This window comes from Vipera berus, assembly GCF_964194415.1.
Source record: "Vipera berus genome assembly, chromosome: 2".
Classification (NCBI taxonomy): Eukaryota; Metazoa; Chordata; class Lepidosauria; order Squamata; family Viperidae; genus Vipera; species Vipera berus.
The window spans coordinates 265,620,756-265,648,007 of record NC_138203.1 but is presented as its reverse complement, the minus strand read 5'-3'; the positions used below and the strand labels follow the sequence as shown (position 1 = coordinate 265,648,007).

Here is a 27,252-nt window from a genome sequence, read left to right as displayed (position 1 = left end):
TTTAGCAGTTTTTCCCCTAATTCTCCAATTTGGATATTTATGTGCATTGGTAAAGTTGGGGAAAGAAAGTGGAGCTAATGAAAAGTTTTGGAGACTCCACTTTTATTGATAATTGAAAATTGAAAATATATGGATAATTTATATAATAAGGTGATTCTAAATAACCAATTAGATTATGTTTTGAGGAATGTGTCTTATTAACTGAAATGCAATAGCATGGATAATTATCCTATAGTTAATATTTTCTAGCAATGCAGCCCAATTAAACGTATATATTTAAATCTTTTGGGAGTCTGCAGCTGAGACTTCAAAATATCTCAAGAGATTCCTAGACTTTTTTCAGAAAGTAACCATTTCCCAGAAGCAAAGAATCTCATTATCTGAAGTCTTTTCTCTTGAGATTACCTTATTTTAAAATAGTTCTTAAACATAAGCTATGAATTGAAACCTGTTAATAAGTACCGATGGGTCTAATTGAAGTTGATTATTTTAACTATATCATTAAAGAGCTTTTAATAAGAAAAAGTTTGGCAAGTCAACTTTTCAAAACAAACAAATGCAAACATTGTAAACAAAGAATTTGATTGCTTCATTAAGGTAGAAACTGCTCAATTTTTTTATTGAAATTGAAAGAATGGTACTATTAGTTTATTTTATTTTTATTTTTATTACATTTATATCCCGCCCTTCTCCAAAGACTCAGGGCGGCTTACCAGCTTAGCAGTAGCCTTCATTCTAAGTATATGCCTGCTTGTTATTCTTTTTATAATTAAATGTCTTCCATCGAATCATATTGGTGTAGAGGACGCTTTCATGCTTCCATGTTTCCCATTCCAAACATGGATTAACTGTGGATGGATTTTAGGAAAAATCTATGTCAGAAACAGTAAGGAAAAGTAATATTTAAGGTGCAAATTTTCAAAAAACACATAAACACATACATCAATGTATTTCAATAGGCCCGATTTTTTGTGTGTGCATAATGGCTGGAAAAATATATTTTTATGTCTGAGTCTAAATTCAGTACATTAACCAATGTTAAATGCAACAAAAGTTAAAATAATTACTTTAGAGCAGAGGTGTCAAACTGGGGCCTGCAGTCTGGATACGAGCAGGCCACACCCACCCCAGCTCCACAAAGGCAAAAAATGTCGTGATACCTCACGATACATCACTTGACGCAATCGAGTTTGACACCCATGCTTTAGAGTTAAGCAGTTCAGGGGTGTTGGGGAATGGCTCCAAATTTGCAATATGGCAAGCATAATATCCAACCCTCACCCCTCTCTGTAAGGCAATGAACCTCAGTGTAACCCAAAGAAGTGCTATAAGTTGAGGAGTACCTGTAGCAATCACGATCAATCAGTCAGGAAGCCAGAAATGGTTGCCGCTTCCACTACTTTTTTGCTTTCATTCTGTTTTTTTCTGTTTAGGTAATGAAATATTTCTGAAACAATGACATAATGTGTCATAGATTGTCTAGCTCTGTTATATAATAAAACAGTGATGTACATAGGTTTATTTGCCTACATGATGTCTTCTGTTGAATTGGTTTGATCACTACATTAATATCTGCTAAACAGAACTTTTACTTTCAAACCAATTTCAATTATCTATCTATCTATCTATCTATCTATCTATCTATCTATCTATCTATCTATCTATCTATCTATCTATCTATCTATCTATCTATCTATCTGGTACTGTTCTTCTAATTGCACAATTATTTAATTATCATTCTTGGTAAAGTTAAATTTCATTCAGTCATGTTTTCTGTCACATTTTTCAGTTCACCAAATTCCATGTGACATTTATTTACTATCTTCTCAATCAATCAGAATAGAGCTGGAAGGGACCTCGGAGGTCTTCTAGTCCAACCCCCTGCTCAAGCAGGAGACCCTATATAACTTGAGACAAATGGCTGTCCAGTTTCTTCTTAAAAACCTTCAGTGATGAAGTACCTACAACTTCTGAAGGCAAAGCTGTTCCATTGGTTAATTATTCTCACTGTAAGGAAGTTTCTCCTTAATTCCAGGTTGATTTTCTCCTAGATTAGTTTCCGTCCATTGTTCTTGGTCTTGCCTTCTGCTGCTTTAGAAAGTAAATTGACCCCCTCTTCTTTGTGGCAGCCCCTCAAATACTGGAATACTGCTGTCATGTCACCCCTAATCCTTCCTTTCCCTAGGCTGGCCATACTCAATTCCTGCAACTGTTCTTCATATGTTTTACTCTCCAGGCCTTTAATCATCCTAGCTGTTCTTCTCTGCACTTTTTCCAAAGTCTCAACATCTTTTTGTAATGTGGTGACCAAAACTGGATGGTCAAATGCTTCTAGTTCTGAATCTGCTTTTAAAGATGAAACAACATTAGTCTTTATTCAATAATAGTTCAATCTAAGAATCTCTGCTTTCAAATTTTGAACATTTGTCTGGGAATGATTTTGGAGGTGGAATAGACTGACAAAAATACGAATTTTTCACTTCTTTTGCCATCCAGTCATATTGCAGTCCCATGACCTGCTGACCTAACAAAGAGGGCTGGGCCTTGTAATTTACTTCACTGGTTGCCAGGAGCCACAGCTCTCAATGTAGGCCTTATTGATCTGGGCATTAGCCAATCCAGTATGGAATTCCAACTTTGTCTTCACACTTGTTAATGATGGCTTCTCTGTGGAGGCTTGTCTGGCTTGCTTGAAGCTTCTGGTTGGCAACTCATGGTCATTAACACCTATTTAAAAAAACAATAGATTTGGGTATTATCAGTATAAAATTCACAAGGAAAACCTTGACAATGTACCAAGAAGTCAAAGGAAAGAGTATGAAGGATAAACAAAATAAGATATAGGATTGGTCCCTAACATGAAGGTCCTTTCCACATTCTTGTAGCCTGAGCTGACCAAAGAAATAAAATAAAATGCCTAGAAAGTTTGTAATGTTACCGTTAATTGCTTGGTTCTTCATGGATTCTTTATGAATAGCAACATTTAATGAGTCAAATCTGGAAACCAAATTCTCCAAAGGGTGCAGCCCTTCAGCAGCATCTCCATACATATTGCAATGCCTGAGTAGGCTGAATGATGCAAGCACCATTCTGTGTTCAAACCAAACAGAATAAGAAACAGTATCCTTTTGGGATTTCCCCATGGAGTCAGCTAAACTTAGAAACAGTACGTATTATCTAGCCATTTCCTCTTCCCTATAGACAGGCGACTCAAATTAGAACACATGGAACTGAGTTCAAATGCAGTACTGAGAATTCATTGTTTTTAAGAGATGGATCATTCTGATAAACCAGAATGACTTATACTATATAGATCTGGATTCTGGCAATCTGATACCAGTCTTTTTCTATGAATCAACATACTCCACGGTGGAAAAGCTATGACTGATGAGTAACAACATCAATTGTTTATTAGCATAAATCTTAAAATAACTGAGATCTTAACTCACTTAAGATCCAAACAATTCTCTTCCTCTTATGTACGAAGGTACGAGGTGTGTGTATATGTGTGTTTTGTTTTTTAAGCCAAGCTTTTTGTTTTTATGAGAGATGTAAAATTTAGAAATGAAATCCTAAGTACGATGGCTAAAAATGCTAAGTATATACATCTTGTGGCAAAATAAAATAAAATAAGGCTTTCCTAAATATCTAAAGGGCTCCCAAACAGAACAGACTATTCTCAGTGCTGCAGATGGAAGAAATAGTGAGTAGAATGGCAGAGAACCAGATTTTAGCTAAAACGTGGGGGTTGGGGGAGGGGGTTATAATTGATACTGTGCTGGTTATAACTGAGGTAAAAGATGGTGTATGGGGGACCCAGGATTCAGGGGAAAAAATTAGGAGGTTAGTGATTGTTTGGGAATCTCATACTATGTTCTTGTATAACTGTGGGTTATCTCGTTGTATAATGATATAATGTATAATGTACAAATTATACATGTACAGTATGTACACTATTCATAATTCATATATTTGAAAGAATCTGGAAAAGTGGAGAGGGCAACATAGTTCTGCCTGTATTTCCCATTAGGAAGCTTTATTACTATCCTATAACGTGCTAGTTTTTAAAACAATAGTGTTTATAAAAAAAAGAATCCTATTCTGGTTCAGCCACTGAAAATTATTTTGCTAAGAGAAGTCACAATCTAGCCAACTTTCGACAGTTACAATGCTTTCTAATTCTATTGCGTTAAGCAATATTTTACTGTTAATTTTATTGAAATTAAGTATATGGGATATAGATTTAATGTTGTCCTTACTGTACTGGTTCTTATTTCTACCTTTAAATGAACAAAGCAAACCTTGATCCAGACATCTTTCATAAGCAAATTTTATCGGTTGCATTTCTATTGATGATTTCATGTATATGCTACCTATCCATTAAGATATTACATATTATGCTTTGAATAAAAATCCTGGTTGATAGTTGGGACTGAAAGTTTGAGTCTGGTCTAATATTACTCAGTGAGTCTAAAGCTGAAAAAGGTTTGAACAGAGCACTTCTAAAACAAGGAATCCGTGGTGCTCTCTGAGCTTGGTTGCTTTCTTGAAGACATTTCATCACCCAAACTAAGTAACATCATTGGGGCAAGTAAAGGACCCCTCAAGCTAGGCAAGTGTGGTAGAAAGTAGATCATCCTAGATGTTTCTAAATTATCCAATTAAGATATTTTTGCAATGGCTCATTTAAGTGAAAGTACCTTTGAACATCAGGATCCCTTCCACTGAAATGATTTTTTTTTAAAAAGATTATTATCAGAACCATTTATAGGGGTTAATATAAGAGATATACTAGAAAACACATCTCTATTAGCACAAAAGACCCTGAAATATGTGTGATATTTCTGATTATATTTTAACTTATTAATTTTTACTGGTATTTCAATGGCTTATACCCTTGTAAACTTTGTCTTTCAGTCTTGAGCACAAATCCAGCCATACAAAGGCAACATGGGAAATGGGAATGTAACTTCATGGACAGAATTTCATCTTATTGGACTTAGTCACCTGAAAGCTCCCACTGTTTTCTTTGTGGTTGTTCTGTTGATGAGTCTTATTTGCTCTGACAGGAAACTCCTGTTGTGATTCAGGGTCAGCCTGTGGGTTCGGCAGTTGGGTCGGACGACTCAGAGGAGGAGGGGGGTGTTGAAGAGCTTGCTGAGGGGGTTGGAGAGCTTGCTGAGGGGGTTGGAGAGCTTGCTGATGAGAGCTCTCAGCCAGGCCCCTCCCACCTGGTCACGACGGAGACCCAGCTGTATGAGCCTGACAGCGTGGATGAAGATGACCCACAGCTGGCCCTGTTTAAGGACGCCCGACGCAGGAGGCAGTCAATCAGGAGTAAACAGAGGAAGGCAATGGGGCACCTCGGAAGGAGGCAGAGAGAAGCCATGCCCTGAACTGTATAAAAGGGGAATGCGTGGGAGGGCTGGTTTGCTGAAGGCAACCGCTTGAATAGTTCCTGTTTCATAGCTCCTGTTTCATGGTTCGTGTCTTGTTTTGCTCTGTTTTATGTTAATAAATTTGGCAGGCTTAATTCCAGCCTCTTGCCGTTTGTAAAGGGGTTGTCCCTGCCTTTTCTGCAGGGCTGGTAGCAGGCTGGTACAGAACAACTCCCTTCTCCTTTTTCTAATCCAGATGGACTCCTCACTTCATACCCCCATGTACCTCTTCCTGAGCCAACTGTCCTGTGTGGATATGGGCCAAATCCTCATTGTGATCCCTAAAATGTCAGTCATTTTTTTAACTCAAAGAACCACTATTTCACTGGGAGGCTGCGTAGCACAGATTTTTCTAACTCTGACCATGGGAACCTCTGAATGTTTCCTTTTGACTGTCATGTCATACAACAGGTACGTGGCCATCTGCAGACCTTTGCAGTACCCAGTTCTCATGAGGAGAACCATCTGCCTGATCATGAGTGTAGGAATCTGGTCCTCTTCATCGCTTACCATTATGGTCATAGCAATTTATGTACAATCTCTACCTTACTGTAGGTCAAATGTAATTGATCATTTTGTCTGTGAATTCCCAGCTTTGTTGAAACTAACATGTGCTGATACATCTGGATTTGAAAAAGTAATATACCTTGACAATGTGTTGATAATTCTCTTGCCCATTGCAGTGATTATCTTCTCATATATAGCCAATCTTGTGCAGATTTTGCACATGCACTCAACTGAGGGAAGGCAAAAAGCATTGGGCACCTGCATGTCCCATTTATGTGTAGTGAGCATCTTCTATGGGGCATCCATCCTGACATACAGTTCTCCTGTATCTTCTTATTCAGCCCGTAAGTCCATGATTTATTCAGTCTGCATCACAGTTGTGCCTCCAATGCTGAACCCTTTTATCTATAGCTTACGAAACAGAGATGTTATAGCAGCTCTACGAAAACTCCTTGTAAGACATCCATCCTATTAATAAAAGAGCTGAGGGGAAATTTTACAGAAGTCTATTTTTGTTAATATCCTTATTTTAATTACAGCAATGAATTAAAAAGAGGTCTGTCAGTTTTATTCACAATAGTGGAAATCAAAAACTTTTTGCTAACAATGGGGGTGATTGAGAAAAAAAGGAGGTGCCTGGCATTAAAATCACAGAGTCATTTGATCACACGCCCACATATAGCACGGGATACCATGGACTCTCCTCCATTTGCCGTTACCACACCAAAATAATTCCATAACTTGATATTTTTCTCCATGGAACCTGAAATTTGCTAGTTTGCTTGCTTGCTTACTAGTTTCCTTCCTTCCTTCCTTCCTTCCTTCCTTCCTTCCTTCCTTCCTTCCTTCCTTCCTTCCTCCCTCCCTCCCTCCCTCCATCCCTCCCTTCCTAACTGATGAAGTTAATAATGTGCAGCTGAGAGAAGATTTCTTGAAATTCTGTGAGTTGGTGGACTGAAGAAGTTCCAGTTAGAGTTAGGAGAAAGTATTTTAGAAGAAACAGAGAACTGATTGGTGTGTGATAAAGAGGTGTGAAGAGTGAAACAGTTGGATAATAAGAAACAGGTCATCTACAAGAGACACTCTGGAGGCTGTTCATCTTCAACTGAAATGGTCTTGTAGAGTGAAGCTGTCTTGACACATAAGCTATGTTTAGAGTTGAAATGAAAATGGTAAAGACAGAGCAGCATAACTTCATGGCTGCCATTACTGAGAGATTGGCAGTCACAGGGGAAGGCTACACATCAGTGCTGGTGTGTAGACTGAGGTAGGGTTCTATAAAAGATCAATGGGGTTGGGAGGCCATTGGCTGAGGATGATGGAGTTGGTGCTTTCTGAGAGCATTATATTGTTGGGCTCTATGAGCCAGAAGTTATGCAGCACTCAGGGATTCTACCGTATATCTGGAGAGGAATTATGAGTTGAAGGTATACAGGAGATAATGATAACAGAAGGTAGGTATGAGAGGTTTGCTAGATTGCTAGTTTCCTGAGCCATGACTGAGTAGGAGAAGTATATGAAAGGTTGTGAGAAGAATCTGATGGATGTTCATGATGGGGAAATTGAGCCAGTCCTATAGTAGCACCTCATGTTGCTGCCTTCATCTCAACCTGCCCATGAATGAATCAGCCTTATAAAAGCCTTATTTTCTCCTGCATATGGAAGGACTCCTGCTCTTAAGCTATGCAATACATTCCCTCCCATTCTGGGGTGAAATCAACTCTTCTGATCCAGGCTCCCTTTTACATTTTATTATAGACTAAGAGCTGTTGTTATTGCTATGGCTGTACACTCTTAAAGAGCAGCCCATATAACGTGCATTGCAGTATCAAAGCATAGCAAGGTATGGCTTGATGTTTCCAACTCCAATCAATTCAGGAAAGAATGCTGCGACTATGTTCAAAATTGTGTTCTAGACCACAGTTGCTCCCTTTGGATCTAATGACAGCTGAAGATCAAGATCAACTCCAGACTACGGGGCAGCATTTTCAGGAAGACAGAGCCTCATGCAGAATAGGTTGAAATTATGTCCTTGAGTTCAGTTTGCTGCAGATTCAATAGCATTTTATTTTCTCTGGATTTAATTTCAAATTACTTTATAACTATTATCATAATAATCCAATGATAATAAACATTATCAAATCTAGGTAAAGGTAAAGGTAAAGGTTCCCCTGCACATGCGTGCTAGTCGTTTCCGACTCTAGGGGCCGGTGCTCATCTCCGTTTCAAAGCCGAAGAGCCAGCGCTTGTCCGAGGACGTCTCCGTGGTCATGTGGCCAGGATGACTAGATGCCAAAGGCACACGGAATGCTGTTACCTCCCCACCGTAGTGGTCCCTATTTTTCTACTTGCATTTTTTACGTGCTTTCAAACTGCTAGGTTGGCAGAAGCTGGGATGGGTAACAGGCGCTCACTCTGTTATGCGACACTTGGGATTCGACCTGCCAAACTGCCGACCTTCTGATCGACAAGCTCAGCATCCTAACCCACTGAGCCACTGCGTCAAATCTAAGAGATATTAAAAATATTATTGTTTCCTGGAATTTAGATGGCATTGAGCACACTGTTAAAATGGTGGGAGGTATTCAACTCCACAACTCTAAATGTGTTTTCCCAGAGATTTCATGCACATATTTGACAGCTAGAGGGACAAGATGGAATCCTGTGGGGTACTGCACATCAAAGACCAAGTTTCAAAAAATATTTTCCATCATCATCTTCTGGACCCAACATAACAGGGAAGTCTGGAATCCAATAGAAGAGAAGCATTTAAAACCACGGGGCTTGCCAAGAAAACATAGACATTCATGCCACAGACCAGAAGAACACAGAATCAGAACCAACTCAAAGAAGAGGACAGAGAGCAATGCTTAAAAATCTAAAGAAGGACCAAATGCTTATTGAAAGCTAGGTAGCAGCAGTTGGTTTTAATGTTTCTTTTGCCCTTCAGAATGTAGACTTTAGGTCACCACTTAGAATAGGGGAGCATCTAGGGTGCCCCGTGATCTCTAGAGCAGAGGTCCCCAACCTTTTGGGCACCAGGGACTGGTTCCGTGGAAAAAGGTTTTTCCATGGACCGGAGAGTGTGTGGTTTTGTGCGCTGCCTGCATCCACGGATGGGGCTTTGCTTGTTTGTACGGACCAGTTGCTGGCATGCCATGGCCCAGTACCGGTCAACGGACCGGGGGTTGGGGACCCCTGCTCTAGAGGGTCCAAATGGGCTGCCACAAAGCTGCCACAAAACTAAGTGCAGGTTTGGTGTCTCACATTCAGAGAGCTACCTGCTTCTACAGAAATACATTACACTTTCCAAACTGTACATACATACTACTGCTCATTGTGACTTTTTGCCACAGCAAGTAGAAATTGAGACTTACAAGTTTCATAAGAGGCTAATCTACAAACATTTTAGAGAAACATTCTCATTTTTCTCATGTCTCTTCTGCTTTAGTAGAATGTCCATGATCGTTCCTGAGTTCCTGTTCCATAATTGCCTTGGGATATTTAATTAAATGGACTTAAAATTTTTTAGAATTGTTTAGAATTGTAAGGTATACAAATAAGTAATGGGCATATTCGAACTACAGGTAGTCCTGGACTTATGACCACAATTGACCCCAACATTTCTGTTGCTAAGTGAGACATTTGTTTTGCCCCATTTTACGACATTTCTTACCACAATTGTTAAGTGAATCACTACAGTAGTTAAGTTAGACATGTAGTTGTTAAGTGAATCTGGCTTCCCCATTGACTTTGCTTGTCAGAAGGCCACAGAAGGGGATCATACGACCCCAGGACACACTGCAACCATCACAAATATGCACCCATTGCCAAGCGTCTGAATTTTGATCATGTGACCATGGGGATGCTGGAATGGTTGTAAATATGAAAAACGGTCATGACTCTCTTTTTTCAGTGCCACTGTAACTTTGAATGGCCACTAAATGAATTTTGTAAGTCAAGGATTACCTGTACTGTATTGCAATGCATTCTACATGGAGCTACCTTGGAAAAGTATCCGGAAGTTTCAGCTGGTACAGAATGAGGTCACACAAGCAATTTTGGGTGCCCCAAGGATGGCACATGTAACACCTCTGCTGTGCAAGCTACAGTGAGTGCTAATCTGGTTCCATTTCTCAGAGATGAGGAGGACCCCAATTCTCCTGGCCTTCCAGAAGTGTCCAGAAGACCTGGTTATGCCAATTCACTTGGGACTCACAGAGGAGAATGTAACCCTATGGCTGGTTTGCGCCCCGAAGGCTCTCCCCTTACCTTTTTAATTTGAAAACTTTACTAATCATTTGTTCTAGCTGCATACTATTGGAATATAATATGGTTTATGTTTTCATTATGAAACCACCACACACACACACACACACACACACACAAATGGCTTTACAAAGAGCCTTGGTGGAGCAGTGGGCTAATGCCTCCTTAAGTAACACCAGCTGCCTGCAATTAGTGCAGGTTCGCGTCCCACCAGGCTCAAGGTTGACTCAGCCTTCCATCCTTCTGAGGTAGGTAAAATGAGGACCCAGATTGTTGGGGGCAATAAGCTGACTTTGTAATAATGCCGCTTGGGGTGTGTGTGAAAGCCCTAATAAGCAGGCATATACATAGAATGAAGGCTACTGCTAAGCTTGTAAGCCGCCCTGAGTCTTCGGAGAAGGGCGGGATATAAATGGAATTAAAATAAATAAATAAATAAATTGCTTTGTGAGTGAGATGAGAGGTTTCCAGATTTGATATATAAATAAAAAATGAAAATGAACTGGATAAAATCCAGAAGGATCAAAAAACAGAACTGACAAAATATTATAATATTAAAAGTTAACTTAATGAAACAAGCAGGCAGCATTTTTCCCTCCCCGCTTTCTGTCTTAACCTTGAGAATAATATTTGTGTAAAATTTTCTTTGGCATCTAATGTCTAAGTGAACTACAACAATTTCTTTTTCAAAATAAAGAGAAAATATCCTTGAATTTTCTAAGTGTGTGTGTGTGTGTGTGTGTGTGTAGGAAAAGGGGAAAATGGCAGGAATTGACTGAAAGAAATTGTAGGGAACATGACAATTTGTTCAAACAAAATAATTTTCAGCTTTCCATTTCTGAAACTTCTCAATAATTGAGATTGGAAGTCTCAAAGGTAAAGTTGTACTAATTTATCCTTGGAGATTTAAAAAAGATGTTGAGACTCTAGAAAGAATGCAGAGAAGAGCAACAAAGATGATTAGCAAATTGAAGGCTAAAACATGTGAAGAAAGGTTATTGGAATTGTGTATGTCTTGTTTACTGAAAAGAAGCGTTAGGGGTGACATGATAGCAGTGTTCCAATATCTAAAGAGCTGCCACAAAGAAGAAGGGGTCAACTTATTGTCCAAAGCACCTGAAGGTAGAATAAGAAGGAATGAATGGAAACTAATCAGGGAGAGTGCCAACCTACAACTAAGGAGAAAATTCCTGACAGTTAGAACAATTAATCAGTGGAACAACTTGCCTCCAGAAGTTGTGGTTGCTCCATCTCTGCAGGTTTTTAAGAAGAAGACTGGACAGACATTTGTCTGAAATGGTACAGGGTTTCCTGCTTGAGCAGGGGGTTGGACTAGATGACCTCCAAGGTCCCTTCCAACTCTTGTTATTCTGTTAAAAACAGGAAAATCATATGTTATGAAAATGATATTTCTGGATTAGACTTATCCAAGTTGCAAGGCATTTTTTTTTAAAAAAAACTGGCAGTTAATATGTTTGGAGACTTAAATGAAGATTTTGCTGTGATTATAGCATATCTGTAGATTAGGAAATTTTTCAAGGCAAGATATGTTATTATAGCTTTTGAATTATATTTGCATCTGATCAGTGATGGTGTGTTAATACAAGTTATTGTGGACCTGTGAATATTGATTATTATATATTAAAACAGATTTCAAAATGTGTATTAAATAATTTCAAAACGCGAAGTCCTTTTTAAATGTAAAGGGACTATGCTATGCATTAGGTGAATTTATAACCTTTTTTAGATAAATCACAGTGAGGAGGGCAAGAGAGAATCCATGAAGAAAAGCTGCAAGAACGTTTCAGCATCTTCAGAATGTATATATTGGTTCCCCTTAAAATCATGTTTCTTTCCTACTTGCTTTTGCAAACATAAATGCAGTAGATACAGGTATGTGACTCTTGTACCCCCATTATATTTTCATTTTTATTGTGCGTTGATAAAAATATTAATATATTATAGCTATACAGATCTGCAAACAGTATAATCTCTCTGTCTGATTGCCAGTCTATCTACTATAATGGGGTGGGATCTTCTATCTATAGGGAAGGGGGCAGTGGTGGGATTCAAATAGGTGAACAACTGGTTCTCTGTGTGGATTCTGCTTTCGGAAGTCCATTCTGGGCCTGGGCAACAAAAAATTAGCTACCGGTTCTGCTGAAGTGGTGAGAACCTGCTGAATCCCACCACTGGAAGGGGGTCCTTCCACTTGTAAGGAACATCTGATCCAGAAGAGGAATTGTGTTAGAAGAATGGAGGTGATATCCCCTCTTCCAGAATGGAGAAGTGGATATCCCCATTTCCAGAATGGTCGAGAAGGTGAGGCTCAAAGCTACAGAGTGAGATCTCCACTTTCTAGGTATATGAATACATAGAGCAAGAGAGACACATTCACATAATCTACCTAACCCTGTGCATGACATTAATGTCCACATTTTTATCTCTTTAGGCTTATTTGTTATGTTAGATCCTTTTTGTTACATAGCATTAAGTGTTTTACAGAGATATGCAATTTTAATTTATTAAATTTCTACACTGCCCATTTCACCTAAGTGACTCTGAGTGATTTACAACAGAGATCCCCAACCTTTTGGGCACCAGGGACCAGTTTGGTGGAGAGAGGTTTTTTCCATGGACCGGAGTGTGCATGGTTTTGTGTGCTGCCTGCATCCTGTGGATGGGGCTTTGCTTGTTTGTGCAGACTGGTTGCTGGCATGCTATGGCCCGATACTGGTCCATGGACTGGGGGCTGGGGACCCCTGGTTTACAACATAAATAGGATGCATATTATTTGTAACTCAAATTTGTAACCCAAATATTTTGTTTACATACATTACAGGCTCTGAGCTAAAGCTGCCTTTAACGTTCAGTTATGAGAATCATACATTGGCTTGAATAAAAGGTGGTGTTTCCCTTTGAATGCGGATGCTGTCCTGTGAGCTTATATAGATAATTTCCCCATTAGTGACTGAGAGCATCTTTTAGGGTCTTCTGTCCATCCTTATGCTCAAATAGCAGTCTTTGTGTTACTTGAACAGTTGTTGGGTGGTATTATTAAGAGGCACATGCTTTTATGAGAGAGCTTGCAAAGTCACTTCATCTGACGCATACAGCAGCTAGATAGATATAGGATTATACATCTATAATATATAATATACATTATAATATATAACATGCACATAAACACACACTCACTCGGACATTTCATGCATTTAATGAAATGAATTGAAACTCATGAAGGCTTATGACTTTAAATGAAATTAGTCAGAAAAGATGTGATCAGAGCCCTACATATATTTTATTACCATAGATCAACATGGCTGTCCTACAATGGGTCATTGCAGTGGTGGGTATGGAGAAATGACCGAAGTGCACCCATAAAGCCTTTGAATATTGTCTCTTTTTCTTCTTCATTTGAGCTTCTTCCAATGAGCCAAGGGGAATATTGGGGTTCGTCCCTCCAGAAGGAGTGCTTAAGGTCAGAAATGCCATAAGTAATATGTAGCCTCTTCTTTTTCACTTAATGCCTGTTTCTCTCTCCCCCCCCCACTGTTTTTGCATAATTCAGAAAATCTCCAGTGTTATTAATAGGCCTGTGCTCCAAGTTATTAACTCACTGACATGTCTAAAGATAATACCTAAAAGTGTCACCAGCATATACTATATTTTCATTGCTAACCCTATTTTTTCTTCTTCAGAACATTGGCATCACCAGCCCTCATTGTTATTCTTCATCTGGAAATTTTCTGTAGGAATTATAAAAATTAACCCATGGATGTACTTAGGACCACCTTTTTATTACACACTTCTACTTAGTGGATATCTGTTTCTACTTGGGAATGTTTATCTCTGCATCCATGAAGAGATATTGAGTACTGAAAAAGAGTAAATAGGAATTACAAAAAGCATGAGTGCTGCAGCCCCAAACATCTGGAAACCTGAATTGGCAACAGTGTAGAGCAGAATAAGAGTCTGAGTGTGTGAATGAAGGTGTAGATGGTCTACCTTTCTGCAGCAGAAATTTGCAAGAGAGGAAAAAATATCCTTCTTCTGAAACTGAGTTTGTCCTTTGACTCTAATAGTCAGCTTTAACAGTTTGACCATGGTCTGCATTCATATAAACTAGGCTCCCCAAAAAGGGTGCCTTCCATAATTCCAGGTTGTTGGGAATTTTGTAAATAGAAGTCCAGAGACATGTGGAAGATGTGACTATAACAAGACATTGATGTCAAACAGTATGTTTGATGTTCTAATGCTGTGCTCAACCATACAGGGGATCCCACCACAATGGAAAAACATATTACAGCGTTACAAAAAGAAACCATTCTGAATGTTATTTTGGCATTTTATTTTTCCCATTCATAATATTGGTGAGCTAACTATATTTTCTTCTTGAGCCTTTACATAAAACCCAGACAAACAAAGGAGGAATGAAGAAGGACAACACAACCTCTTGGGTGGAATTCGTTCTTGTTGGACTTCAGCATCAAAGGTCACCCACCATTTTTCTTGGTTTCATCCTCCTCATGTTTGTAATTGCCCTTGCTGGAAATAGTCTTCTTCTGCTTGTGGTTAAAATGAGCTCCAGTCTTCAGACACCAATGTATTATTTCCTCAGTCAGTTGGCTTTTATGGACCTTTGTCAAATCCTCTCAATTGTTCCTCAAATGACAGTCCATTTTGTAAGCCAAAGATACACTATTTCACTATACCGATGTGTGTTTCAGATTTTCGTCACGCTGTTTATGGGAGGATCAGAGTGCCTGATCCTTGCAGCCATGTCCTATGATAGGTATGTGGCTGTTTGCAGGCCTTTACAGTATCCAACTCTTATGAGGAGCAAAATCTGTCACATCATATCAATAGCTGCCTGGTTTTGGTCTTCAGTGCAGGCTTTGAACTGCTCCCTTTATGTCCTGCCTCTTCCCTATTGCAAGTCCAATGTGATTAGCCATATCGCTTGTGAGTATACAGCCCTCATACAGTTGTCTTGTTCTGACAATGCTGCATTCGAAAGATCAGTATACCTCGGAACGTTCCTGGTCTTTCTTATCCCTGTCTCAGTCATCCTTGCTTCCTACCTGGCCATTCTCCTGCAAGTCCTGAGGTCACGTTCCTCTGAAAGGAGCCACAAAGCCTTAGGCACTTGCTTGTCCCACTTGTGCGTGGTGGGCCTCTTCTACGGAGCAGCCATTTTGACCTACATGACACCCATTTCATCCTATTCAGCACAGAAGGCCATGATCAATTCTCTTTTTACTACCATAATTCCTGCCACAATGAATCCTTTCATCTACAGCTTGAGGAACCGGGATGTCTTGGCAGCCCTGAGGAAACTCTTTGCATACTGTACTTCAATCCCTTTAAATAACTTTTGTAGATAAAATGTAACTCAAGATTTAAATCATAACATTTATTCAAGCCTTTGTGGACCCCCTATGATGACATCACGCCTCCCCCCCGGGGGGGTGTCAGTGGACCACAGATGGAGAACCATTGTTCCAGAGGTGTCAGACTCAATTATGTCACATGATGTATTGTGACATTTTTTGCTTTTGCAGAGCTGGGGTGGGCGTGGCCAACACATGATGAATCCAGCCCATGGGCCGCCAGTTTGACACCCCTGTTCTAGACAACCCTCTGTTAAGATGACTTTTAGAATTTAGAATAGAATAGAATAGAGTTGAAAGGGACCTTGCAGGTCTTCTAGTCCAGCCCCCCCACTGTCATTTCAGTGACAGTCTAGTCTCTTCTTAAAAACCTCCTGTGATGGAGTGCCCACGATTTCTGAAGGCAAGCTGTTCTATTGTTTAATTGTCTTCACTGTTAGGAAGTTTCTCCTTAATTCTAGGTTGCTTCTTGCTTTGATCAGTTTCCAACCATTGTTTCTTGTCCTTCCCTCTGGTGCTTTGGAGAATAATTTGATCTCTTCTTTGTGGCAGCCCCTCAAATACTGGAATACTGCTATCATGTCTCCCCTATTTCTTCTTTTCTTTAGATTAGCGAAACCCAAGTCCTGCAGCTGTTCTTTGTATGTTTTAATCTCCAGGCCTTTGATCATTTTAGTTGCTGTTCTCTGACCTTTTTCCAAACTCTCAACATCTTTTTTGTGATATGGTGACCAAAATTGGCTGCAGTATTCCAGTCTTAGTAGGGTTTTATAAAGAGGTACTAATACTCCACATGATTTTGATTCTATGCCTCTGTTTATACAACCCAGGATTGTATTAGCTTTTTTGGCTGCTGCTGCACACTGCTGGCTCATGGTCAAGTGATTGTCCACTGGGACTCCAAGGTCCCTGTCACAGTTACTGTTTTTAAGCCAGGTTTTGCCCAATCTATACTTGTACCTTTGATTTTTCCTGCCTAAATGTAAAACTTTGCTCTTGTCCACACTGAAACTCATTTTGTTGGATAGGGCCCATTGTTCAAGTTTGTCAAGCTCCTTTTGGATCCTTAGTTGGTCTTCTGGGGTGTTGACTACTCCTGCCAGTTTGGTGTCATCTGCAAATTTGTCAGACAAATCCCCTTCAATTCCCTCATCTAAGTCATTTATGAAGATGTTGAAAAGTACTGGGCCTAGGATGGAACCTTGTGGTACCCCACTGCTTACTTCTCTCCATGTGGATGTAGTGCCGTTGAGGACTACTCATTGAGTTCAGTTTGCCAGCCAGCTACTGATCCATGTGGTGGTGATGTTGTCTATTCCACCTTTTTCTAGCTTACCAAGGAGTAGGTTGTGGCCAGTGGTGGGATTCAGCTGGTTTGCACCGGTTCAGTAGAACCGGTAGCTATTTTTTTTTAGTTTGGAGAACTGGTTGAACCCATGCTGCTTCTGGAAGTCCGCTTTAGGCCTTGGAGACCTGGAGGAGGCCTCCCAGACCTAAAACGGCCAACCGGAAGTGCGTTGATGTCACTTCCAGAAGTCCGTTCTAGGCCTTGGAGGTCTGGAGGAGGCCTCCCAGGCCTAGAACAGCATGTAGGAAGTGCATGGATGTCACTTCTGGAAGTCCATTCTGGGCCTCAGAGGCCCAGGCCTGCATCCAAGCAAAGAACTGGATGTTCAAGTATTTGAATCCCACCATTGGTTATGGCTTACTTTATCAAATGTCTTACTGAAGTCTAAGTATATTACATCTACAGTATTTCGCTGGTCTACTAGTTTAGTTACTTTGTTGAAAAATGAAATAAGATTGGTTTGGCATAATTTGTTTTTAACAAACCCGTGCTGGCTACTAGTTATAACTTTGTTTGCTTCTAGTTGTTCACAGATCTGTTTTTTGATTAGCTTTTCTAGGATCTTCCCAGGTATTGATATTAAACTGGTCTGTAGTTTCCTGAGTCTGTTTTCCCCCTCTTTCTTGAAGATGGGAACCACATCAGCCCTTTTCCAATCCTCAGGTACTTCCCCTGTGCTCCAGGAGTTTTGAAAGATGTGGTGCAGTGGTTCTGAGATAACATCTGCCAGCTCCTTCAGAACTCTGAGATATAATCTGTCAGGCCCCGGTGATTTATATTCGTCAAGGTTGTATAGGTGTTCTTTTACCATTTTCTTGCTTATTTTAATTTTTGTTTTTCATTTGTCTTTTGCAGTGGGTTTTTTTGGTATGTTGGGCTACAGTTTCTTTTTGTGAGAAGACAGATGTAAAGTATGAGTTAAGCAGCTCTGCTTTCTTCCTGTTGCCTGTTATTTCCTTGCCATCTTCTCTCTTTAGTGGACCTACAATTTCCTTGACTTTTTTTCTTGTTGTTAATATGTTGGAATTTTTTTTTAATTATCCTTGATTTCTGTTGCAAGTCTTTACTTTCCTGACTTCATCTTTACATGTTCTGGCTGTCTGCTGATCATCAGCCTTAGTTATGTGCCCCTCTTTCCATTTTTTGTATTTGTCCTTTTTGTCTTTCAGACTGTCAAAGAGATCTTTGTGCGGCCATGATAATTTCTTCTTGAATTTCTTGTTTTTATTTTTCAGTGGTATTGTGTTAGTCTGGGCTTTTATGATCGCATTTTTGACAGTTTCCAGTGCTTCTTGGGTTGTTTTCTGCTTTAGTATTTTCATCCATAGGTTCTCTCTGAGTTTGTTAACGTCAGCTCTTTTGAAGTTCAAAACACTGATTGTATTCTGCTTCTAATGTTTGTGTTATATTAAATTCCAATATGACATAGTCATGAAGGGTTCTGGAACAAAGGGAAATTGTTTAGTCTAACTGTTGCTTTCTTGTATTTTTTGTAATTAGCTTTTGCACCAGGGAAATCTCATGCAGGCTTGAGAATCATGTACATGGATGGGATATACTGAAGGAGGGAATAAGGGAGTGTACATGAATGATTGATGCCTTCTTTATGATGTAATGGCTCTGTTGACTGATTTTCATTGGCTAATGAAGTGTATAAACTAATGCTGCCAACTTTCTAAGGTGTGGCACTTCTGGATGTAACTCTGCCAGCGTTCCAGTTTGTTGGCCACCAGCTGCTTAATTTGATCAAATAAAGTGCTGCTTGATCAAGAAGTCTCCACTTAGATTATCTGATTAGATTGATATGGTATCTCAAATTTAAGTAAAGGACTGGGACCTTACATTTCTGGCACCCGAACAGATGTTTTTGCTTCAAGGTTGTTGTTTTTTAATTAAAACTCCCTTTGAATGAGTTCCATTGTAACTCACAACTTTCAGGCATGACATCCAGGAAAACTGGTGTGGCCAAAAGATAAAGTCAAGAGCCCTCCCAGACCCTTTGTGTCTGGTGACTTTTAAATTGGCCAGCCCAGCAGACCTCAGTTTGTCTGAACCCTGATTGTTTAAGGAGACTTCCATCTCGTCCCAGTGAAGGTAGGAGGAGACAAGAACACAGGAGAAACTTGGTAAGTAGAAACAAACATTCTGGAATTAGAGGGAGGTGGGGAGTCCTGTTTGCATGAATGAAAGAATGAGATGGAGAAATTCCTGTTAGAGGTCTGCTCCGGAGTGACAGGGAGAGTGCTTGTTGAGTTTCAGGCTGTTATCAGGCAAGGTCTGTCTGAGATAAAAAGGGGGGCTAGCTAGTCTCGATCTTGATAAAAAGTGAGAAACCCTTTAGGGCAAGACAAGAGAAAACAGGTTAAACAATGGGGAAACAGGCAAGGCAAAGAAAGAGGAGAAGCCGTGATTCCAGTAGGCTGCACATTAGCCCATTGGAAAATTATTATAAGAAGAGAAGAATGTTACTCAGTATTTGCATAATCTGGCGCAGGTTTTATCTTCTATTCCAGTACAGGTCCAAGCTGCCCTACCACCTGTCTCTGACCATTGCTCCTGGAGAATGGGTTCAGGGGAAAAGAACTGTCACCTATAAGTACCAGTCCTGAGAGGTCCCAACCATGCCAAGTCCTCATGACCTCAACTGCAATGAGAGTGAATCAAGGCGTGAGTCCATGGAAAGTCCCATCATTCCCTTTCCAGTGACAAGCTCTGCCTGTCACAGTCTGAAAGTGAAATTTCTACCTGCCTCACCTGTTGAACTATTTCCATCTAACTAGGAGAGAAACTTCAATGAACTGGACTCCCCTGGAACTTGGGTTCGTAATATCTAGACTGGGTATTGCTACTTTTTTGTTGCTGCTGTTTTCCCCACACCTTCTTCAGACCATGGGTCCAATACTTAAAGGAACACAAGGGAGTTGTGTTTATAACAAGACTATGTATTCTATTTGCGAAGTGGGGATAGGGTCATTTGTTATGCTTCTGTCAATACAGTAAAGCCCTACCAACAACTTCAAACCTGGATATGGTAATGACCTATAAAGCCCTAAATGGCTTGGGTCCGGATTATCTAAGGGAACACTTGCTGCCGGCATCAACTTCCCATCGTCCTGTGCGCTCCCACAGGGAGGGCCTTCTCAGGGTTGTTGTTGTTAGCTGCGAAGTCGTGTCCGACCCATCGCGACCCTATGGACAACATTCCTCCAGGCCTTCCTGTCTTCTACCATCTTCTGGAGTCCATTTAAGCTCACGCCTACTGCTTCAGTGACTCCATCCAGCCACCTCATTCTCTGTCGTCCCCTTCTTCTATTGCCCTCGATCTTTAACCAGCATTAGGCTCTTCTCCAGTGAGTCCTTCCTTCTCATTAGGTGGCCAAAGTATTTGAGTTTTAGCTTCAGGATCTGGCCTTCTAAAGAGCAGTCAGGATTGATCTCCTCTAGGACTGACCGGTTTGATCGCCTTGCAGTCCAAGGGACTCGCAGGAGTCTTCTCCAGCACCATAGTTCAAAGGCCTCAATTCTTTGGCGCTCAGCCTTTCTTATGGTCCAACTTTCACTGCCATACATTGCAACTGGGAAGACCATAGCCTTGACTATAAGCACTTTTGTTGACAGGGTGATGTCTCTGCTTTTTAGTGTGCTGTCTAGATTTGCCATGGCTTTCCTTCCCAGGAGCAAGCGTCTTTTAATTTCTTGGCTACAGTCCCCATCTGCAGTGATCTTGGAGCCCAGGAAAACAAAATCTGTCACTACCTCCATTTCTTCCCCATCTATTTGCCAGGAATTGAGAGGGCCAGATGCCATGATCTTGGTTTTCTTAATGTTAAGTTTCAACCCAAGTTTTGCACTCTCCTTCTTCACCCGCAACAAGAGGCTCTTTAGTTCTTCTTCACTTTCTGCCATTAGAGTGGTATCATCTGCGTATCTTAGGTTGTTGATATTTCTTCCAGCAATCTTAATTCCAACTTTTGATTCATCTAGCCCTGCCTTTCTCATGATGTGCTCTGCATATAAGTTAAATAGGCAGGGCGACAGTATACAGCCTTGCCGGACTCCTTTCCCAATTTTGAACCAATCAGTGGTTCCGTGTCCAGTTCTCACTGTTGCTTCTTGACCCGCATATAGGTTTCTCAAGAGACAAATAAGATGGTCTGGTACTCCCATCTCTTTAAGAACTTGCCACAGTTTGTTATGATCCACACAATCAAAGGCTTTAGCATAGTCAATGAAGCAGAAGTAGATGTTTTTCTGGAACTCCCTAGCTTTCTCCATGATCCAGCGTATGTTGGCTATTTGATCTCTAGTTCCTCTGCCTCTTCGAAATCCTGCCTGTACTTCTGGTAGTTCTCGATCCACATACTGCTGAAGTCTAGCTTGTAGGATTTTAAGCATGACTTTACTAGCATGAGAAATGAGTGCAATGGTGCGATAGTTTGAACATTCTTTGGCACTGCCTTTCTTTGGAATTGGAATGTAAACTGATCTTTTCCAATCCTGTGGCCACTGTTGAGTTTTCCAAATTTGCTGGCAAATTGAGTGTAGCACTTTTACTGCACTGTCTTTTAAGATTTTGAATAGCTCAGCTGGAATACTGTCACCTCCACTAGCTTTGTTGTTGCTCAGCTTTTCTAAGGCCCACTTCACTTCACATTCTAGGATGTCTGGCTCGAGGTCAGTGACCACCTCATTGTGATTATATGGGACGTTAAGCTCATTCTTGTATAGTTCTTCTGTGTAATTTTGCCACCTCTTCTTAATCTCTTCTGCCTCTGTTAGGTCCCTGCCATTTTGGTCCTTTATCATGCCCATTTTTGCATGGAATGTTCCCTTCATCTCTCCAATTTTCTTGAAAAGATCTCTGGTCCTCCCTATTCTATTGTTTTCTTCTATTTCTTTGCACTGTTCATTTAAGAAGGCATTCTTATCTCTTCTAGCTATTCTCTGGAATTCTGCATTCAATTGGGCATATCTATGTTTTTCTCCCTTGCCTTTCGCTTCCCTCCTTTCCTCAGCTATTTGCAAAGCTTCCTCAGACAGCCATTTTGCTTTCTTGCATTTCTTTTTCTTTGGGATGGTTTTGGTTGCTACCTGTTGTACAATGTCGCGAACCTCTGTCCATAGTTCTTCAGGCACTCTGTCTATCAGATCTAATTCCTTAAATCTATTTGTCACCTCTACTGTATATTCAACAGGGATATGATTTAATTCATACCTGAGTGGCCTAGTGCTTTTCCCTACTTTCTTCAGTTTAAGCCTAAATTTTGCAAGGAGAAGCTCATGGTCTGAGCCACAGTCAGCTCCTGGTCTTGTTTTTACCGACTGTATAGAGCTTCTCCATCTTTGGCTGCAGAGCATATAGTCAATCTGATTTCTGTGTTGACCGTCTGGTGATGTCCATGTGTAGAGCCGTCTCTTGGGTTGTTGGAAAAGAGTGTTTGCTATGACCATCGTATTCTCTTGACAAAATTCTATCAGTCTGTGCCCTGCTTCATTTTGTGCTCCAAGGCCAAACTTGCCTGTTATTCCAGTTATCTTTTGGCTTCCTACTTTAGCATTCCAATCCCCCATGATGATAAGGACATCATTTTTTGGTGTTACTTCTATAAGGTGCTGTAGGGCTTCATAGAACCTGTCAATTTCATCCTCTTCAGCACTGGTGGTTGGGGCATAGACTTGGACTACTGTGATATTGAATGGTTTCCCTTGGATTCGAACTGAGATCATTCTGTCATTTTGAGGATTGTATCCCAGTATTGATTTTCCTACTCTTTTATTGACTATGAAGGCTACTCCATTTCTTCTGAGGGATTCTTGCCCGCAGTAGTATACCTGATGATCATCTGAATTAAATTCACCCATTCCTGTCCATTTTAGTTCGCTGATACCTAAGATGTCGATGTTCAGTCTTGTCATCTCTTGTTTGACCACGTCCAGCTTTCCTTGATTCATGGATCTTACATTCCAGGTTCCTATGGAGAAAAAATCTTTACAGCATCGGACTTTCCTTTCACCACCAGACACATCCACAGCTGAGCGTCCTTTCGGCTTTGGCCCAGTCGCTTCATTCTTTCTGGCGCTACTAGTACTAGCCCTCTGCTCTTCCCCAGTAGCATATTGGATGCCTTCCGACCTGAGGGGCTCATCTTCCAGCGTCATATCGTTTTGCCTTTTGGTACTGTCCATAGGGTTTTCATGGCAAAGATACTGGAGTGGGTTGCCATTTCCTTCTCCAGTGGATCACGTTTTGTCAGAACTCTCAGCTATGACCTGTCCGTCTTGGGTGGCCCTGCACGGCATAGCTCATAGCTTCATTGAATTACGCAAGCCCCTTCGCCACGACAAGGCAGTAATCCATGAAGGGGCTTCTCAGGGTACTGCCGGTTAAGGAATGCCGGCAGGTTATTCCCTCTATGGGTGCACTGTCCCAAACGAAATTTGTCAGCTTAGTCATAAAAAGATTCAGAAGGCCAAGGAGTGTTTGGAAAAGATCCTAGAAAGAAGCAGGATTCAGGGAGTGTGGTGGTTCACATGGTTAGGATGCTGGGCTGATGATCAAGATGGTTCGTGTTCAAGACTTGGTTGATGCCGTGGGATGGGGGGAGATTCCATCACATGCTCCAGCTCCTGCCAACCCACCAGTGCAAAAGCGGGTGACCATACCCATCTATCTATTTTGTGGGCAACTTAACAGGGGTATGAAAGGAGTCCCAGCTAGGCATTCCCCATGCAATGGTGATGTTACCATTCAATCCTTTCAATCCAAAAGCGCTTCAGTGGTCCCGACATGAATATAGTGGTAGGAGGATTCTAGGAAAGCAAAAGTAATCAATTCCCTAGAAAGAAACCATGTTCAAGGAATCCTATCTCTTTGCCTTTCAAATGTACACCGTGTTTGTAGTCCTGCCCATCACCCCATAGTTACACCTTAATGGCCCAAGGACCTCACTTGACACCAGAGTGGGTGGCTGCATTAAATCTAATAAATAACAACAATGGGCTATATTCAATGAAATATCTAGCTGCTATATCCAATCACATGTATATTCTATTTAGGCTGTCATGATTGCATTGTGTCTAGCATGTGATTTCTTTGAAACTGTATGCCATATGCTAAATAAATAAATGTATATTCTAATGTGTGATGAAGGATTGTAATCACATCCCTCTTTAGGCTTGTCTTTGCCTCCAGCGCTATCAATAAACCAACTGGTGCAATGAGTCTGTAAAGTGGGAAAGATCAGGGCCACATATCACATTACAATTAAACTGATTTATTGCTTATGCCTATGCACAGGAATCTAGTCAATTAATGTCAGCATTAGTTTGGCACTAATGGAATCAGTGCCAAAATCTTAATGGAATTCCAGAGGGGTTGGATTTAGACAGCTTGTGGGAACATAATGACTCCAGTGTGATTCCTCTTTTGACTCCACCCTCCAGGCTCTGACATTTCTTCTCCTATAGTGTCCTGGACATTGAACGAAACCTATTCCTTAAAAATTCTACAACAGCAGACACTGGAACCCTCAGTGTACCAGAATCTTTGATCAACCATCCTTCAGAGAGTAGTCATAGCTATTAGACATGGCAATTATTGCATTCCACATATATTGTATATCCAATTGCTGCCAACCAGATGCCCTCCAGATACTGGGACAACTCCCAGAACTTCTAGAAGGATAGAATATAATCTGGTCAATCTTTAGTATTCTAATAAATAGGGCCTTAAGTGATACCAATGAATGAGCATTAAGATGCTGTCTGGGAAGTCACTTGCTCCTCTCCATAATAATTCTGCTTGTATAGGTGGAAAGTGGAGACCCTTTTCTGGAAATGTAAGACCTTAAGAATTGTGTCAGGTATATGACTATGGCCTAACTGGTTGGGTTGGCAATATATATAAACTATGATTGTATTGTATTGTATCACTTTAAATGTGTGATGATTGGCCAACACTGTTTTTCCAACAGCCATAAGACGGAGCTAGAGTCATAGCTTCTTTCTCTCTGTTATTCTCTCTGTTATTCTCTATGTTACGTTTGCAGTTACTTGCTGATTATTGTGGTTTGTGGGTTTGCTACTGTTTGCTAAACCTGAAGAACTGTGTTTTGACTTACGGACTGGTAAGAAGACTCTGTATTGGATAATCCTTGGACTATTGTTATTTGCTATCATCTCTTTACTCATGTATGACCTGGACTGATTTTTTCTTGGACTGTGCTATTGTATTATTCCACAAGTAAACCTTTTTACACACCTCAGTGTATCTGTGTGGTTGCTGCGAAAACCTGCCTACTCTCAGTATCCTCTTTTTCTGTGCAAGCTCTTGTTAGCTCAAGAGGTACTCTGCACATCCTTATCAAATTGGATGGAATTGCTATACCTGGTCATCATTTAAACCTAGATTTGCAAACCATAAAATTTACTGATTTTTCCTTTAATAGGTTCAATAAGAGACCACAATACCCAGTGTGTTAGAAAGTTGTAAACCACACAGAACACAATCTGTTAATATTGAGTGGACTATTGATAGCTGGAAACACATAGTACCTCATTGAGATTAGTCCTCATCCCTGTACATTATTGTAAAAATATTTCTTAAGCAAAGAGAAATCACAATATTTAGATTTCATAAGGTATTTCAAAACTTTCTAAGCATTTTGCACACACAATCCTTACAGGAGCTCTGCAGGATCATATTATACTGTTTATATTTCAGATCAGATGCTGAAGACAAAAGTAATATTTCTAGGCATACAAAATACATCATAAGTAAATCGGTGGACAAAATATTCAAGATTCTAGCTGAGGAATGCAATTGTTTGATTCAGGTTTTCAATATTTACATTAATCAAATAAGACAAATGAAGAATAGATTTCTATTGTCATTAAGTATTGAAGGTTGCCATAGTGGGAAAAATAAAAGGAAAGTTTATTAGGTATGTTCACCCCTTTAAATTGAGCCCACACGTAGAGTGGGATAAAATAATAACAGCAAGAACGTCTTCACTCTTACTGGATGAAAAGCCGATATTTCAAAAAGAAAATATCCACTATTATGTTGTACCTATCAAGTCACTAAAGCAAGTTGGATTTTCCAAAGATTTTCTTCAGAGCATCCAAGACATCTCGATTCCTCAAGCTATATATGAAGGGATTTGTCACAGCAGGTATGATAGTAAAGAACAGTGTATTAATCATGGCTTCCTGAGGTGAATAAGAGGATGCAGGTTTCATGTATGTTGCAAGACAAGTTGTATAGAATATCCCAACTACACACAAGTGAGACATGCAAGTTCCCAAGGCTTTGTGGCTCCTTTCAGAAGATCGTACCCTCACAACTTGGAGGAGGATGGCAACATAGGAGGTGAGGATAACTGAGAGAGGGATGAGAAGTACCAGGAAATTTCCAGCATAAGTTGTTCTTTCAAAAGCAGAATTATCAGAGCTAGACAGCTGGATAAGAGCTGGATAATCACACATGTAATGGTTAATCTCATTGGACTTGCAGTAGGGAAGGGGCAGGACATAAAGAGAGCAAGTGAGCGCCTGGACAGTGGACCAAAACCAGGCTGCCACTGACATCATATAACAGACACTTCTCCTCATGAGGATGGGATATTGCAAAGGTCTGCAGATGGCCACATATCTGTCATAAGACATGGTTGCCAGGATGAGGCACTCTGCTCCTCCTAAGAGCAAAGTTATAGAAATCTGAACAACACACCCATAGAGTGAAATGGTATACCTCTTAGTTACGAAGCTGACCAATACTTGTGGAACGATGGAGAGAACTTGGCAGAGGTCCATGAAAGCCAACTGACTAAGAAAGAAGTACATGGGAGTCTGAAGTCCAGAGTCTGTTTTAATCAGAAAAATAAGGAGGCTGTTTCCCATCAGAGCAATCAGAAACATGAAGAGAAGCCCCCAAAGGAACAGGGTGGGTGACCACTGATGCAGAAGACCAACCAGAAGAAATTCTCTCTATGAAGTTATGTTCCCCTCTCTCATTCCTCCTTCATTGCCAAGCTTTTATCTAAAAATACAAAAATAATTTGGGAGAACTTTTGTCATAAATCTTTTGAAATCCATAACTATTGATAGATATTTTCCTCTGTCCCTCTGCAGTGGATAGACAATGGCTAAGATAATGACGATGACATTGCAAAATAATGTTTCCTTTGGAAATGTTTTGCTTCTCCAAGTAGCTTCTCCAGTTCTAACTTCAGTTAGAACTAAGGAAGCTTCTTGGGTGAGAAGTGAAACATTTCCAAAGGAAATAAATAAGAAAGTC

General features: G+C 40.3%; 2 protein-coding genes across 2 annotated transcripts; one reads left to right on the top strand and one right to left on the bottom strand.

The window, feature by feature from the left end:
* Positions 1-12,524: 12,524 nt before the first annotated feature.
* On the top strand, positions 12,525-18,168 carry LOC308662949 (olfactory receptor 2T29-like; the record flags this gene model as incomplete). Its single annotated transcript, XM_081319095.1, has 3 exons — positions 12,525-12,536; positions 14,945-15,566; positions 18,125-18,168. The coding sequence occupies 3 exons, from the start codon at positions 12,525-12,527 to the stop codon at positions 18,166-18,168; spliced, it is 678 nt and encodes a 225-aa protein (XP_081175221.1).
* A 7,868-nt stretch (positions 18,169-26,036) lies between these two features.
* Positions 26,037-26,798, bottom strand: LOC308662948 (olfactory receptor 2AK2-like; the record flags this gene model as incomplete). The annotated part of the gene is made up of 1 exon (XM_081319094.1): positions 26,037-26,798. One exon carries the CDS (start codon positions 26,796-26,798, stop codon positions 26,037-26,039), a length of 762 nt encoding a protein of 253 aa, XP_081175220.1.
* Between the last annotated feature and the right edge of the window lie 454 nt (positions 26,799-27,252).